Genomic DNA, 18,089 nt, shown 5'->3' with positions numbered 1-18,089 from the left:
TTATGTTTGCAGTAAAAATGATATCGATATTTTGACGGATTTACACGTTTTGAGGCCCCATGAATATGAAAACGCGGTTTTTGAAATATTGCCAATGTGCGCCTTACCACTGCCTGACATGTTGGACGCCTATGTCTTATTCGATATTGAAGAACTCATTGTCACAGGTCAATGCCCGGCAAATGTGGAAATTCGAGGTACAAAACTTGAGTTCCTTTCAATGGACCGCAAAAAACAAAATTGCGATGTTCAAGATAACGGCACAAACGTGTTTGATTAAATTTCTGTACTCTGGAGACCAACTCCATAAATAAAGTACCATGGTCTCCTCTTCAGGTAAAAAAAAAAAAAAAAAAAAAAAAAAAAAAAAAAAAAAAAAAAAAAATTGTTGACCTTTGGCATCGGACGGTAAATGCATTGTGTTTACACATATTAATTTGCATATACACTGCATCATTACAAGAACTTTCCCCAACCGAAAATAATCACAGCGCATCTTATGCAAAGTTGTGGTTTATAAACGAAAAATTTGTCTATCCTAAACATTTATACATCTTATGCACAAGCAAATATGGTTGTACAGTCTGGACTTCTGGGTGTCACAGTGATGGTTGTTAAGAAAAGTCTGCAATGTGGCCAAAACTATTGGTAAATTTCTATAAGACTGCAGTGTCAAATCCTGTTTTAAAGTAGCCATCTGCTCAAGTGAATCAGCATGTAGTATAGTGTCTGCATAACATTTCATTAAAACACTTCCTATCAGCATGTGTCCTTTCAGCTGGTTATCACAGATCTCAGCTTTAAGAGAATCAAAGCATAACTTTCAGAAAAGGAAACTCATAATAGATATAAAAACATTTTATTTGGAAACAAGACTTTTAGGACAAACTTCCTCATACCAAGAGTTCTATCTTCTGAGTTACATTGCTGTGTAGTCTGTTGAAATTCAACTGATTTTTCAGAGGAACATGTCACATCCCTCTTCTGAGTTGAAGAATAAGTCAAGCAAGAAAACAGTGTGAAAGCAGATGACAAATAGAGGCTCATTTGCCACATGTCTTCACTTTGGTTTCTTGCTCAGCTTATTCCTCAACCTGAAGATGGCTGTGACATGTTCCTCTGAAACATCAGTTGACTTCTAATGGACTACATGGGATTATATCCCAGGAGACAGAACTCTTCATAACCACAGCTGTAAGAACCTCAAATTCTACATATGAGCTGCTGTAGCTTCATTTCATATATCGAATGAACAAGATATCATAGCAAATACAGGAGCCGGACTGCACCATAGCTCAAGCGGTTAGTCGCTGGCTTTCCACCGCGGCGACCCAGGTCTGGTTAAGTGGGATTTGTGGTGGACAAACTGGCGCTGGGGCAGGTTTTCTCCAAGTACTTCGGTTTCCCCTGCCAATCTTCATTCCACCAATTGCTCCACAATAACCCTCACCGATCATTTGGGGCTGGTACAATAGGCCAGAAGTGGCCGCAGTACAATGGACTTAGTCCCACCCCACTAGCAATTAAAAAAAAAAAAGGAGCTACACCATATCATCAGATTGTAGACCAAGATGCACTGGACAGCAAGAGGAAAGTTCCAACTGACTGAAACTGCAATCCAAAGGCAGAATTTGCTAAGCAGTGATACAAGCTCAAGAATATTATACCATACAGCTAGCAGAAAATATTTATACTGAACTGTGAAGATGGACAGTGGGAAATGCAGGCAGAGCTCAGATACTGCTTTCTGCCTGCTTCATTTTGGTTTCTTGCTTCAACCCTGAAGATGGAGGCAATATTTCTCCGAAATGTTAGTCAGTTTTCAAAGCACTATATGGCATTATATCCAAAAAGACACAATTCCTCATAAACACTACCATAATACCACCAGATCCTACGTAAACATGATTATTTCTACCAGTGGGCGAGTTCTGAGGAGCTTCTCAAAAAAATAACCATGAACAGGGACATCAGCACAGCTAGTCCAATCTTTGGTGGATGAGACTATGAGCCTTTACTTTTACAGACATCTTACATGATCTGGTAGGTAAGGTGGTACACCCTACTCAGGCCAGATCTCTTTCATCAGCAATTACTGTCTCTCTGGTTAGGTTTCCTACCATTCTTCATTATCACCACTGCCAAATGGCAAGTGGCAAAGTCAGCATGGTGTCTGAACAACAGATATGGGCTTACGTCAGCACAGTGATGTCTCTTATCCACTTCTGGACTGTCAGAGTGAGTGAGTCACCCTCTAACATCTCTCCCCCAAGTGTCTATCATCACAGTTATGTTCCCAATCTGGGTTTTGTATTGTTTATCAACACTGTCTGCCAGACACATCTAAGCAATCTCTTAATAGATCCAGGTTTTCAACATCGGACATTCTCTGATGAAGAGGACATCAACTGCAGGACAGAATACAGACTTCACAGATCACAGATGCTGACTCTTTATCTCATGATGGTCATCAGCCTGTTCCAACTGAAGTGCTTTTTGTACATATACTCCACAATCAGCATGGAATTGCCATCAGGTACAGGAATGGTGATGAAGCACAGCTGATATGTTCCCTCCAAGAGATAATTTTCTCGGCTGACAGCAGTACTAGAAATGAATGGTTATTTGATGGTACACAACAGTTTGGCCTCCAAGAGATAATTTTCTCAGCTGACAGCAGTACTAGAAATGAATGGCTATTTGATGGTACAAAACAGTCTGTCCACAATTTAATGGTCCCTCATAACAGCATTCACTAACAGCGATATGCAAGCCAGGTGCTGTCACTTGTATATTCTACTTGTGAGCAGTGTTTCATTACCACAATGTTCCTGCCTACAACTGAATACTATAACGCTCAAGTGGAAATGAACATGATCTACCTGAGTTGGCGGTTGCTACATCCCTTGCAGGTTGGGCAAGGGATCATTAAATCATGGGCAGATTATTATTTTGCATTTGTTGCAGGCTGGGATCATAGATCAACACTGCAGATACATGAAGTACACCATCTTTGAGTTATACGGTAGAGACCAGCCTGCTGAGTGGAGAATACACTGACTTCAGCTCATACTATATCTATGTTATGTCATTTACTGATTCCCACCCAAACATTTTATTCTGTAGTTTTCATCAATTATCACAGAGTTCTCATGCCACAGAGGGCATGATGAATTAGGCATTTAGCATGAACAGCAGATATGATAAATGCATACAGGAATTTTATGGAAGAGACTGCTTACAAGACCTAGGCATAAATGGGAGGAACGAATTGAATTTTGGCCATTTTATATCCTCACCACCACTAACAAATGAGAGAAAGGGTAAAAACAAAGGAGAGGGTTGGGAAAGTGTGAAGGAAGAGAAAGAAAATTAAATTAGAAAGAATAGGGAAGGGGAGAGAAACAAAAGTCTTCATTTTCTTTATCAAGCATCACTGCAACAGCAGTTCAATGGATTTCTTTTATTTACTTTTGGTTTATATGATCATGCTTGCAACTGTGCAAATTATACAGCATCAAATGATAAGAGTGGCTACTGAATGCAAAAGGGTGTGGGAGGAAGTGGCCATGGCCTAGTTTTAGGTATTCTGCTAGGAGGGACTGAAGAAAATCACAAAAACCTGTTAATACAAGTGGTCCCCAGCTGAGATTTGAACCCGTTACCTCCTCAATACAGAGCAGAAATGCTACCCATTTGACCATAACATCTGGTGCTTGTCAAGTAACAATATAGCAATGTGTGTGTGTGTGTGTGTACTGTACTCTGTATATATAACTTATATATGAAGTATCATTCTCTAAAAATAAAATATCTTAACTACAGCCATTCTTCTCTCTTTTAAAAATCATAATATAAAAATACGAATTACAAAACTATCATGGAAAACAGTCATTTGATGGTGGCTGTGTACTTCTCGTCTTGAAGGAACCACTCTCGTTTCTCCGTCACATGGTGCTGCCAATAATCTGAAGCAAATACAAACTTCTGTTATAACATCTGATACTCCACGTAAAATAGAGTTTATAAATTATGTACACAGGAAACTGAAAGTAATATACAATAATATTAGTATCAATTGTTTATCTTCCATCAAAATTTTAACACTTTTACATTCTACACTTCAACACTACATGTTTCAGCCTCAAACGGCCATCTTCAGGTGTTTTTTTGTTACAGATATTTTACTAAAACTGTGTTAAAAACTGCTACACTCTTTTAATTCGTGTTAAAATCGCACACTGTAGTCTTCTTAAGGAAAACGAGATAAAATCCTTTAAAATTTCTGTTGCATATTATTTCACCTCACCCGGGGTGTCGTCATTTTCGTAAATGTATCAAGGTGCTTTTCTCGGCGGCTTGCCCCTCACGTTTGTGGTCTACTTTCAGTCTACTACATGCTGTGGAGGAAGCACAAATCAGGAGCATATGGCAGTCAAAAACTGAAAGTAGACCACGAACGTGAGGAGCAAGCTGCCGAGAAAAGCACCTTGATACATTTACGAACATGATGACACCCCGGCTGAGGTGAAATAATATGCAACAGATATTTTAAAGGATTTTATCTCGTTTTACTTAAGAAGACTACAGCGTGTGATTTTAACACGAATTAAAACAGTGTAACAGTTTTTAACACAGTTTTAGTAAAATATCTGTAACAAAAAAAAGACCTGAAGATAGCTGTTTGAGGCCGAAACGTGTAGTGTTGAAGTGTAGAATGTAAAAGTGTTGCAATTTTGATGGAAGATAAACAATGGACGCTAATCTGAACAATTGCAACGGGATGCTGAAATACAGAATCATACATGAGTAAGCAATGAAGCTATGTAAGATCTGAGCTGCAGTTTGTGATTATTTGCTGCTGTTGTGAATAACATTAAGTAGCAGTGGAGTGTAAGAGGAACACCACTTCTGTCTTTAATATCAGCCTCACTTCTGACTTACAGAAATGTCCTTGCAAGAGGATCACGATGGCATAACAATTACACCAGGTGTGGATGAAATGCAACTACCAAATTCAGTTAACTGAGTAATGGCAGTAACTGTGGAATACAATGAAAATATCCTTGTATAGTCAGCTGAATTCCTGACCTCCATATCAATCTTTCTTTCAACCACAGAATTTTATGAAGCACATGTACAGCAGATGATCAGAGTTCCCATTATTTCTAATGCTGTGAGTTACTGTGTCATATTTCTGTCAAGATGTTTTGTGTTATACAGAACAAGCTGAGGTACCCATTATTTGGATGGGGCATGATTGTTTGTAAAGACGCTTTTCATGGTTTTCCTCAGTCCATCCATGCAAGTGTTTTAAATTATGCCACAACCGCTTCTTCCAAATCCTTTCCAATTTCCTCATTCACTAACCATCCTACTATTCAATGCTATATAATCACAGCAACTGAAAGCATCATTAAATAAAATGAATGAGAACAGAAAAATTGTGTTTACATTTTTATTCTCTATCTATGAAAAGTAAACTGAGACTCAAAATTTTTACACGTTATTTTTCCTTCTTGTGGCCACTCACCAATGAGATCCTGAAGTGTGCCATTTGTCCCCCCATACTCTCTGGGCAGTAGTTCGGGTGCCACAACAGTATGCAGTGATGCCAGATTGCGTCCATGCACATGTACCTGACACATGACACACTAACTTCAAGGATAAATTTAGCAGCATACATATTCTGACAAAAGTAAAACTCATGTCACAGCAACCAACAATGGCCACATTTATACATCACAAATGCTACAGATAATAAACCAATCTGTATTCAGATATTACAGAATTAAGTAATTTACTGTACCAACGGCAGGAAATATTATGACTAACTGAGCAATTATTAGCTTCTCAAGAACTTCGTTCCATGGTGTAAGTTATCATATTCTGGCAAATATAGCCCGCACTACTTTAAGAACTATGGTGCAAATTATAATCAAAATATGTTTATGGTATGTTGATCAGTCTGTATCATGGCTAATCAGGAAATGTCGCAAATATCATTTACCAAGCTAATACCTGAAAATGAAGCAGCAAGGAAGGAAATTACAGGCTGATGGCATCACATACAAAATTCTTACCATGAAGTGTCCCCATTCAGTAATACTGCAAAGGACAAGGAACAGTGGATAACTTTACACAGCATATACTCAACAAAACAGATGGCGGGGGGTTCAGAATTATACATAATGGAAGGTCTTAAATAAGATTTTCTTGTACATTTTAACACAAGAATAACAAATTATATTCCTTGTGGTACTTTAACATGAATATGAATATGAATATGAAGGGCTTTTGCAATGCTGGTCAAAGGACCTCAGAAAATTTACATGATAAGATAGAACACCTATCACAGATACTTCATTTCCTACACTGAATATTCTCAAAAGTTACCATGCGGACAATATTTGTTCTTTTAGAAATAACACTACATAACTTAACTATATTAAGATGAGACAATTCTACTGGAGCTGACAGCTTCAGGAAACAGGTAAACTGTTCAAAGGAGAGTTAAACGAAATATTTATAACATGATTCACCTGTTGTTTTAATGTACATATGCTCCCTTTACAGCCTCTGTGCACCCAAATTTGATTTCACTTTCAAGTATCAGTGGTGCCTTTGACTTCACTCTTATTACTGAAGTTATATGCTGAGGAAGACAATGATATAACACAACAAGAGGCATCAAACCATCTTTGATATCTGAAAGTGAAACTGCCAAATTTTTGTTGCCTGAGTAACATATCTGACATTCCCAGCAGAAGATACTGAACCCTTTAAACATTGGTTGATATTCTGTGGAGTATCCCAGGTCAAAGAGTACAACTGTCTTTCATTGGTCATGTATTTGAAATTATTTTCTGGACAAGATGATGGCATTCATTGCAATTTCAGGAATTTATCATGTCATTTCAAGGACCAATATCATGTTGCCATTAGAAGCCGAACAAAGGAAAGGCTAAAAGACAGACAAATAAATTGTTCTTGAATATTACAATAGGTTATTGCAGCATTAAAACACATATTGCTAACACTTAATACTCACCCTCTGTCGCAGCTTCTCTGTCATGAACCGACGGAAAATATTCAGCACCACATTAACATACGGAGGTGCATTAACAAAATCTAAACTCTTTGTACGCACAGGATAGCAGTCCTGCAGAAAAAAAGAAAAACCCAAAGCATCAATAATATCAGGCTTCTGACAGTGCACATCTTTCTTCTAATATAACATCCATTTAAATATAAACCTGATCAAATTATTCTAATGTATACTTTATTTCCTCATTCAATTACAGTATTTTTGTTGTTGTTTTATCCTTACATGATTCATATGACATAATATGATGCAATGTTGTCCAAAAAGAATATATAATTCCCATCTCATTTGTAATGCGGCCCTTAGATTAGTGTGGCAACTCTCCAGAAACACTGCTGTATTCATTCTCACAGCTCAACCAACTACAGCAACATTTTATTAATTCAAGTCTGGTGGGCAAGAGAGCTGTCAGCTCAGGGCCGACTCCTTTCCACATGATTAAAGATATACACATACTAGCAAAAATGCAATACACAGTAGCACATGTATTAATTACACTACACAAGGGCATAAAATATTTTTTCCTGAATTTAATCAAACATTAAAAAAAATGGTGCAAACCTTGCTGAAATTCATACTGTGGTATATTTGCTCAAGGCAAGAACTGTGAAGCCAGTAGAGACAGCTGTTGCTATGGAATGGCTTTACAAACATGCCACTGCTAGACAACAGATTCGTAACACACAATAATGAAGTAACTGGGAAGCAGTGTTCTCTATGTGGTCTGTGTGATAGCTATGTGACACAACAGAAAAACTGTTGAGAGAGTTGTTTCCTATGCAGCCCATGTCAAGGCTATATAACGAGGAGCACCTGCAATTATGAGAGGGTCTTGAGACAGCAGTGAGAAAAGTAGGATGTTGGTATGACATGGCTGCCAGCCTGGGAGTCAGTCAATTGGAGAAAAGAGTTAGTTGTAAGACAGTAGCCAGCCAGTAAGGATGTTAACACGGAAGCTGAAGAAGCTATGGCATTGGAAGCCATTACCAGATGACAACTGGCGAAGATACAGCAGACTGAGAAGACTTGGTGCACACTGCAGTGAATTGTTGATGTGTGAATTACTGACAGTTCTGTAGTTACTTGTAGTTACAATCTGTAAGTGTTCAATAAATAGCAGTACAAAGAACGTCGTCTGGGATCTGGCGCCGTGTATTCTTGGTTTTAACCGACGTTTCTGAGGAACATATCGCCTCCATCTTCAGGGTAGTTTAGTTGCGTGCGAATACAGATAGCTGCAGCTACAGCTGACAGCTACACGGCGCCAGATCCCGGAAAACGACCTTCTTCATAGTCATCACCATGAAAACCTCAAAACTTACATAAATAGCAGTACCATTAGAAACCCCACCTATAGTCACTCATACACATGGCCATGCTTTATGTTACATACAAAGCTACTGAACAATAAGAATATGATTCTNTTCTTCATAGTCATCGCCGTGAAAACCTCAAAACTTACATAAATACCAGTACCATTAGAAACCTCACCTATAGTACCTCATACACATGGCCATGCTTTATGTTACATACAAAGGTATTGAACAATAAGAATATGATTCATTTACTTATTTTTCATACAAATTAGGGTTACACTGGATACATATGAAATGAAATGAGATGACAGTTTGGAGATGAAATGTGGACAGATATATTAGGATGACTTCGTGTACTTTGTGTAACAAACATAACAAAATTATATCTTCCCACGCAGCAATACATTGATTTACCAAATTAAATATGTATTACTGCAGTTACTGAACTTTCTTATACAAAGTTCACACAAACCTGCCACGCATGCACAGCCTTTTTGACAACATGAGGAGGTAACTGCATGGCATGACCAAGGGTAACACCACTCAAGTCAAACACAGCTGCTACGCCAAATACTGATATGGTTTCATCTTCTTCCAGTGCTAGTTCCAATGTCATCTTCCCAACTTTGAACACATCACTCTGCAGATGCTTTTTTGGATTATGAGCAGCAGCACGAATCAAGACAACAAGGCGCCCATGGGAATCCCGATGTCTCAAAGGAAGGAACACCCTAGAACAATAACCAACAGACTGTATCATTGCGTGTTATCTATAGGTACACATACACATACAAGAGAAAACCACACAAAGGACCAACCACAGTAATGTTCTGACATACCAGTTACATCACCTGAACACTATATACAATTGATGATACATAATGACTCATGAATAACCCTAATAACTTCTTGCCCCTGATCATATTGCGAGTTCTCTGTACCTGTATTTACCAAACTACTTCAGTTACGGGCCATTTTTACCACAGAAATACTTACAGAATACCATACCAAACCAGAACTGCAAGTAGAAAGGCAAAGAACAGATTCATATGGTAGGGCAATAGGAAAATAAACAACAGTGAATTATGCAACTAATTTCCTCTTGTCCATTCATTATATGTCAGGCAGTATATGCTGAAGTTTTCGGTTTTGTGTGAGATATAAACCAATGGCTCTCAGTCTTTTTGCTCACAGCACATGTAATATGGACATCAAATGGTGAATACACCCGGCAGAAGTGGCTTGCCATAAGTAGCACTTGCACGGAATAGATAAAAGACAACTGGAAAGACGCAGTATCAATAATTTTCATCATCTACTCCAAACTACTTCATAACTTGTTCTTCTATCTTTCTTACAGCATAGCTGTTTATGTTAATGGCTTTACATTTTTCACTTTTACAGATATTTTCCACAATGACAGATAAAGGATTTATGTAAGTACATCTTACATGATCTCAGTAATTTTATATGGCACAAATTCACAGCAGAATGAGAATAAAAAATCTGTTTCAATCACTCTGTACTGAAACTTCCTACGTCCATTTTAGACTTCCACAGCAATTAAAACAAAATTTACTACACTGAAAAAGTGAATGGCTCTGCTTGCCACACGTTTACTACTGCTTATCTGTTTGGCTTACTCTTTAACCCTGAAGATGGAAGCAGTATATGGTCCTGCAAAACATCAGTGAATTTCCAACAGACTTAAACACACCACATCCCAGAAGACAATACTCTTCATAGATATGAGTTGTTAAAAATTCATCACACTAGGTCCTTCAGTGTATTTCAAGTTTAGCTTCTAGCACTTCATATAACTCACCCAAGTCGAAGAAGCTCTTGAATTTCAGGTAGACAGGGGTCTCTCTGGCGGAACCATTCAGGACAGTGGGCTCGTAACTCATAGTAGTTACTCAACTTGCGCTTTGTTTTCTCAAGATCAAACTTGCAGCCACGCAAAAAACGTACCACATTTACTGGTTCTGCAATAGGGATGAATTAAGTACAGAAATATATAAAACAAAAAACAAACTCCATAGCTTTAGTCAGCAAGCGAACTATACCAACCAAGCGACTGCCGCCTGTCGGCAAAGTTAGTGCCAACTTTAGCGGATAGATGGTATGGTGTCATGTGGATAGCGCAACAAATCCCCACGGCCATTAATTTCGGTTTTATAGACCGGACCCACTACTTCCTTCCTTGAAATAGCTCAATTATCCTCATGAGGCTGAGTGAACCACATTCCAGACCCACTACTTCTCAGAAAATTTTGTAGCACCGGGAATCGAATCCAGACCTCTGAATCTGTAGCCAGGAACTCTGAGCACTAGACCACAGAGGTGGTCACATATATATATATATAAAAATACAATAACAATAATGTTGTTGAGATTATGCTGACAAGCTTCCACACATTCAAAGTTCATACTACTGGACATTCTGAATGAAGATAAAATGCTAACCTCTTGAAACACAATGGTAACTATATGTGTAACCTGCTTATCATTAAGAACACTGAGCAACATTCCAAAATAATGTATTTCTGGATTTTGTATGATTCTTAAAATAAGCACTGATTATTTCTCTAAACTAAATGAAGATGCAGTGTTTTCTTTCAGGTATGAACTGAGTTTTTAAATATTTATATTAAATTCTTATTTTAAAGAGCTAAGTTATTTGATTTTCCACGTATAGGGCTGTCTTTAATATTCAGAGAGGAGAAGTTATGAAACATGCCCATTACTGAACATGAAATCTTGTCCCACTTCTGTCCAAAACAAACTTTATATGGATAAGCTCCAAGCAGTGAACAAATTAATTGCATGGGAAATAACCTGTGACTTCCAGTGTACACCTTGAAACTTTATAAACTGTCATTCAGAACACATTTCTTTACAATGGTAACTATGAAAATATACTGTCTTCACAGTCCAATGCTCTTGGACTCAAGCCCGTACATGTAACAGCAAAATTAACAATTTTCTTTGGGTTGACTCTCCAAGAGGAACATTTTTTATATTATTTTTTCCACCATGAACCATTTGGGAGAAACAGGGTGGATGTTTGGCTATTATATACACCTTGACATGGCAGCTGAAAGACTGGAATAGTGGAGCCAGAAAACATGGCCACTGTTATGTAACGGCCAATAAACACATTTTGGCAACAGACATGCATGCAACAATAAAGAACTGTTGGATTTGGAGTTTTCTGTGTGGTCTGTACCAAGGTTATATTGTGAGAGCAATCAGAAAAGGGCATTTGAGTTCCAGAAGAGGCACAGGCAAGGGCCAGCATCATATGCAAAAGACAGACCCATCCTCTCTTCAGAGAAGGTGCCCCACAAAACAAGACCGTAACTGTCAAACAGTAATCAATATCTGGTCATGAGCCACAGACTAGGCTTGACACCAAGACTTACTGACTGATCATCAGTTGCAATGTGACTTTGAAAGGGCATTTTGAGCCATGGGTTACATGTGAGACAGCTGCCAGCCTGTAATGATGTAAGCAGAAGAGGATATTGCTGGAATCTGTTACCAGGCAGCCTCTAGTAATGACAAACTGCGAAGACTTAGTGAACTGTAAAGTGTATGAATTAGAAGCAATGCTATAATTCTTTGTTGTTACAAGTTTTAAGAGTCCAGTAAATCCAATTACCAATCCAAACCCTGTGTCTAGTCACTAATACATGACAATATACAAACATGAATAACTTTCTCGCTGGTATTCATAATCAGACCCACTGTAGTGCAGAGTTCTACATTACACAGTCTGGGAATCGCTTCTGTAGGCAGGGTACAAACCACATCGTGCATGAAGGTGGGGTTGGGTCTGCAGCCAATCCAATATTTGACAAATGTCAACACTCCTTCTCTCCTCTTGTTCATGGAGATATTCAGCTGCATGCTGTTTAGCTGCTGCAGGCAATGAGCATTTGTAAACTTCCATGCTTGAAGCCATCCTACAGAAGTACGAAGTCACATTACTTACTACATCAAGACCCAAAGGCAATATTATAAACAGATTTCAAAAAGCCTACATTTTCTGTTGTCATGAAAGAGAATTTTCCAGTGTTTGGTCTCCTTAATTCACCCTTTAGGAAATGGCATTCACCTGTCTAAAACAGTACCTTACTGCATATTATTCCTAAGTATTTTTTATGGACAACAAGGGCAATCTGCATTTTCATTGATATTATCAAGTATTGGAGACATTAAATGAGCTGGGATAGCGTAGTCAGTATAGCGACTGGCTATGGGCTGGACGACCCAGGGGTTGGAGTTCAAGTCCCAGTAGGGTCACAAATTTTCTCTTCTCTATGTTGTCCAGACCAGCTCTGGTGTCCACCCAACCTCCTATCCAATGGGTACTGGGCACTCTTTCCCCAGGAGTAAAGCGGCCAGGGCGTGAAGCTGACCACTCACCTCCAGCTAGAGCGGAGGTCAAGAAAATGTGGATCCATACATCCACTCCCCCATATGCCTTCATGGCATAGTGCTTAATTAATTAAGCACATGGTTAAACTTTACCTTACCTGAGACATTAAACTACAATACATCAAGCATCAAATCATGTCTCCACCAACATCTGAAGGTAAATTCATGAACTGCTTTGACATATGTTGGATTTTATTAAGGTGATTTTTATAAGCCATTTTAAGATAAAAATCTGTCCTGGAGAGAATATCTGGTGATGTGTAATTGCAGAAATTCTCCAGTACCTTAGAGCAAATAATATTTCAGATGTATTCTCCTCTTGTACTTAGATACTGACACAACCGGCAATGCATTCTATAGAATGATGTGTTTCTGCAATTGAATTATAAAGAATTCTGAATCATATTCTCTTAGTCAAAGTACATTAATTCATAAAAAGTTCCAGCATGCTGTGGGGAACCTATAACATTAGCATAATTCATGTTCTCAAACATTCAAATTCTTTTGTAGTTGCACTCTACTTTATTCATTTTCTCAGAGCATAAAATACAACCTGAGATTTTCACTGATGGGAACTCTCACAAGACCATTTTCCGTTCAGCTCCTTCCCTGCCATCTAAAATGTACTGCCATTGTAATGTCTATATGTTCAGTGATATATAAGCTGCCTATTCATAATTTATATAAATGACCTCCCTCCTACACTAAAGACCTCATCAGTACCTATAATATTTGCAGATGACACTAGTGTTATAATAAAAATTTAGATGATTTCTGCATGTTATCAAGCAAGGTTTTCTCGCAAATGAGTAAATCGTTTTCTGCAAACAAACTGCCCCTGAACCTAGAGAAAACAAATGTAATAAAATTTATAATAAAAACTCACCACAATATCCATTAAACATAGGATATAATGATAAATATATAGAAGAGGGAGTAAACACAAAATGCCTTGGCTTGAAAATTGATAATAATTTAAACCACAAAAACCATATCGATCAGTTGATTCCAAAGCTAAAGTAGAGCATGTTATGCAGTTAGATTCATGTTATATATTAGTAACCCTGACACTCTCAAATCAATCTATTTTGCTTACTTTCACTCTTTTAGGATGTATGGAATAATTTTCTGGGGTAATTCATCTGACAGTAAAAGGGTATTTACATTGCAAAAGAAAATTATTAGAATCATGATGGGTGTCAAATCCCATAATTCCTGTAGAGATCTATTTAAGAGATTACAGATCTTAACTTTTCCTTGTGAATGTATATATATTCATCAATAAACTTCATTACAAATAACGAAGAACATTTTCAGACGAATGCAGATGTACACATTGTTAACAGAAGACACAAACACTGTCTACATAAACCAAATGCTAACCTCTCATGCTTTCAGAAAAGAGCATATTATGCTGGGATCAAAATTTGTAATAACCTGCCATCTGATCTCAAAGGTCTTATGAATGAAAAGGCACGACTTAAAATAGCACTGAAAAGATACTTAAATACACATTCATTCTACTCTGTTGATGAATACCTATTGTCTAGAAAATAACTTATGTATCTTTAAATAGCCTTGTGTGTAGTCACTGTGTATTCTTGGTTTCTTTTGTGTGAGAACTCCATTGGGACTGTACATATGTTTTGTATTTATATGACATATTCCACATCCTACAGTCATTTTGACTAACTTTGGATCCATGGAATGCAATGCAATGTAATTTAATGTAAAAAAAAAAAAAAGTCATAATGCAAGTTTCACTGAGTAATAATCTCCTGTGTCATTCATAATCTCCAGATCTAAATAATCATCTGTCAGGAATGTATACCTTGACATCACATGTCTTCATATGGGAAATTAATTTTTGTTTGCCTCAATACCATTCAGAAGTTCATCTACCATGTTAATGCTTTCAAAGAAGCACAGTCCTGGAATTATGAAAGACATCAAAGGATTACTTATTTTGTTAAATTTTAACAACTGAATAACTAATTATTTATGACCCTTTTGCTCAGACAGTATTTTTATATAATTACAATATAATTTTTCTAATTTTTTGCAAATGTGGCAAAGTTTAAATACTTGCGAATGACACTAAAATAATTATAATTGCATTCATGAAGAAACTGAAAACATAATAAATTCAGGAAAGACTTGCTGCCATGCAGCTGGGTTGTTTTTATCTTCCCATCTGCTACCTAAAAACATTAAAACATACAAAACTAATAATTTTCATGTTCTCTATGGGTCAAGAAAGATGAGATGGGCAGTGCATGTAACATGCATGGGGAGAAGCTTGAACATAGGATTTTGGTGGGAAAGCTTGAAGGAAAGAGACCACTAAGAAGACCTAGATGTAAGTGGGAGGACATCAGAATGGATACTAGAGAAATAGGATGGAGTGGTATGGATTGGATTCATTTGGCTCAGGATAGGGAGCAGTGAAGAGCTCTCGTGAACTCAGTAATGAACCTCTGAATTCCATAAAATGTTGGGAAATTCTTGAGTAGCTGAGCAACTGGCAGCTTATCAAGAATGACACAGCTCCATGGAGTTATTTCTTTATGGGTGTGAAACTTGGTCTCTCACGTTAAGGGAAAAGCACAGACTGAGGTTGTATGGGAACAGAGTACTGAGGATAATATTTGGTACTGAAAAAGAAGAAATAATAGGTTTTAGAAAACTACATACTGAAGTTCAAAATTGGTATAATATTTTGTGCTCAGATTTGTTAAAACCTAACATAACCACTTGCCCTCGGTTCATTTATTTTTCAAGTCTGTTTCAATCAGACAGTTGTCCAGTTAATCTAAGCTGAAAAGAAGAAGGGGGAAAAAAAACAAACAAATCGTAGCTGCTAGTTACTTTTGTTGATACGTGGCAATTTGGCATAGTGAGCACATAAGGTCATGTTCATCTTCTAGATTAATCTAATGTACGTGAGTCTAAGCTGCGAACTTTGTTATTACACATACAAGAAAACTGAACCGAATTTTTGTGTTCCTGGGTGGGAAATGGAGCACGACCCTAGAACTGAACATTACGCCTTTAAGACAAACTTAACTGGCTATCGCAGGTATGGTTTACTGACGAAGTAAACGGCGGATTAAACTAAATGAAAGTAACCAAATTAACAAATTTAACGAAAAACGTAATTCCATACTTAAAACGTACCTTTTCCAGTGAAATGGAATGAACAAAACTTCAAAGTACAGAGTTGACTTTACGCTACGTAAATTCGTTCATTTTCAATTGATTAGTTCCGTCTTAATTTCACTACAATGAATGAATCACGTCAATTCAGTTTTATCTACAAACAACATCTTGCGAAATCTTATTTAATTAATTTCGTTGCACTAATTAATTTTTATTACTATCCATTGTTCTCCCTTCTACACAACTTCCACCAACGCCATATAACGGTACTTTGCTGAACTGCAATCACGGATCATCCTTGAATCCTTGAGTTCGCTTGAGATGGTGGTTGCTGTGTGGGAGGCAAGTTTGGTTTATTTTAATTTGTACTTCTTAGAGAAATTCCAGCATAATGTAATTCGTAGACACAACGTACTTACAAATCATCTTCTGCAATTTAATGTCACTTCTACGCTACATACTCCCGATACTTACAGCGCCCTATGAAAGTACTTCCAGTATTGCATGCTTCATGATCCGTGATTGTCAAATTAAATTTTTTTAGCCCAACATGTTTTACAACCTTTGGTCAGTATTTCTTTTTTCCTTGGCACTACAGCCTCAGTGGCCCGTTCGCTTCGGTTTTTCTAGATCTTACACATTCAGTAGGACCCCTTGGGCGGGTGATCAGCTTGTTGCAAGGCCACTACCTGTACACAAACTAAACATTTATGCTCTGAGTGGGATTCGAACCCACAATCCCGGTTTCCAAGCGAGCGAAGGCAGTACATGCCTTTGCTCAGTATTACAAATTTAAAATAAAGTGAATTGCCCCTGTACTTAATTGATTAAGCACCACGCCATGAAGATGTATGGGGAAGCAGAGGTCTAACTCCACCATTCTTAATCTCAGCACCACATCAAAAGTGAGTGGTCATCTTCACACCCCGGTCACTTTACTCCTGGGATAACGCCTTTGGAACCCACAGGATAGAGGGCTGGGTGCAACCCAGTGTTGGTTTGCACCCTGTGGAATAGAGACAAATCTCTTGCCCTTGCTGCCAATTGAACCTCAGTCATCCACCCCATACCTATCCTTGCCCCTGTTACAAGTCTAGAAACGGAAAAATTAAACGTTTTAAATATGATCAGTGAAAACTGAAGCCTCTCAAGAGGATTTGACTGCAGAATGAAAGCAAACGAATATGGGCACTGGACTACAAAACAATTTAAGCAAATCTAGCAGGTTTCATAATTGGCACTTAATCCTAATACTGCATACTCCCATGATTATGAACTAACACAAAAACAAGATAAATATTTTATAAAGGTTCTGAAGGGTAGACTCCACCTTTTTCCATATCAATACCGTGCAACCCCAGAAGCCTTGCTGCTACTCCACCATCAAACAAATATTCTGTCTTTATATGTGAACATACTCACAGTTGACAGCCTGGTAGAATGGATATGAAAGTTCAGCTTCAACCCTTGATATTCAGAGCTCTTGTGTCATTGATCTTAATAGACTCTTGCCACTTGTTAGATAAATGAGTAACTGAAATATAGTTGGATAGGGCACTGTACAGAAAGAAATTAAAGAATAAGGCCATGATTATGCTTTTTTAGCCTTATTATATAGGAAAGAGAAAAAGGGCCCATATAGCACTAATGTCCATGTATTTATGCCCTTCAACTTTGAAACCAATGCTATCTACACAAGATGTCACTGGAGGTTATCCTATTGCTATACTTTTCTAAGTCTTTCATGTCAGTAAAAATATAATGCTGCAATGTAAAACAGTAAAGAACAGGGTTCAAGAAACTTTGTAAGCACTGATATCAGATAATGGTGCACCAGAAACATTGTTATGTACACATATTACAATGATTAGACCAAGGTAGATGAAATGGTCAGCACATGTTGCATACATTGGAGGGGGAGGCACACGGAAATGTTTATATATCTGTCAGTCTCAAATGTAAAAAGAAGTATTTGAAAGTAGACATTCATTTGGATATATGTTCTTCCTAATTTTGAGGTATAATATAACTGTATCCCAAATTCCCCATTTTTACCTCAGGATGAC

General features: G+C 37.6%; 1 protein-coding gene across 5 annotated transcripts; it reads right to left on the bottom strand.

Moving 5' to 3' along the window:
* Nucleotides 1-3,417: 3,417 nt before the first annotated feature.
* Nucleotides 3,418-16,308, bottom strand: LOC111866932 (retinol-binding protein pinta). 5 transcript variants are annotated; one of them, XM_023856312.2, is made up of 9 exons: nt 16,042-16,304; nt 14,696-14,795; nt 13,149-13,236; nt 12,232-12,389; nt 10,247-10,406; nt 8,894-9,152; nt 7,052-7,162; nt 5,534-5,639; nt 3,418-3,968 (listed from the first exon to the last, which is right to left on the bottom strand). In XM_023856312.2, the coding sequence occupies exons 4-9, from the start codon at nt 12,386-12,388 to the stop codon at nt 3,892-3,894; spliced, it is 870 nt and encodes a 289-aa protein (XP_023712080.1). In that variant the 5' UTR covers nt 12,389; nt 13,149-13,236; nt 14,696-14,795; nt 16,042-16,304; the 3' UTR covers nt 3,418-3,891. The 5 variants fall into 5 exon arrangements, with proteins under 5 accessions (XP_023712080.1, XP_023712077.1, XP_023712081.1 ...); XM_023856309.2 differs by lacking the exon at nt 13,149-13,236 and having other exon boundaries at nt 16,042-16,305; XM_023856313.2 differs by lacking the exon at nt 14,696-14,795.
* Nucleotides 16,309-18,089: the final 1,781 nt, after the last annotated feature.

The sequence above is a fragment of the Cryptotermes secundus genome, unplaced genomic scaffold (genome assembly GCF_002891405.2).
Source record: "Cryptotermes secundus unplaced genomic scaffold, Csec_1.0 scaffold899, whole genome shotgun sequence".
In the NCBI taxonomy this organism is placed as follows: Eukaryota; Metazoa; Arthropoda; class Insecta; order Blattodea; family Kalotermitidae; genus Cryptotermes; species Cryptotermes secundus.
This window is presented reverse-complemented; position numbering and strand designations above follow the sequence as displayed.

Coding starts and splice junctions, on each gene's coding strand:
- LOC111866932 (XM_023856309.2), bottom strand. Junction 10,407..12,231: donor CCACCTTCATGCACGATGTG/GTTTGTACCCTG, acceptor TCCCTATTGCAG/AACCAGTAAATGTGGTACGT. Junction 7,163..8,893: donor AGGCTGTGCATGCGTGGCAG/GTTTGTGTGAAC, acceptor TTTTTTCTGCAG/GACTGCTATCCTGTGCGTAC.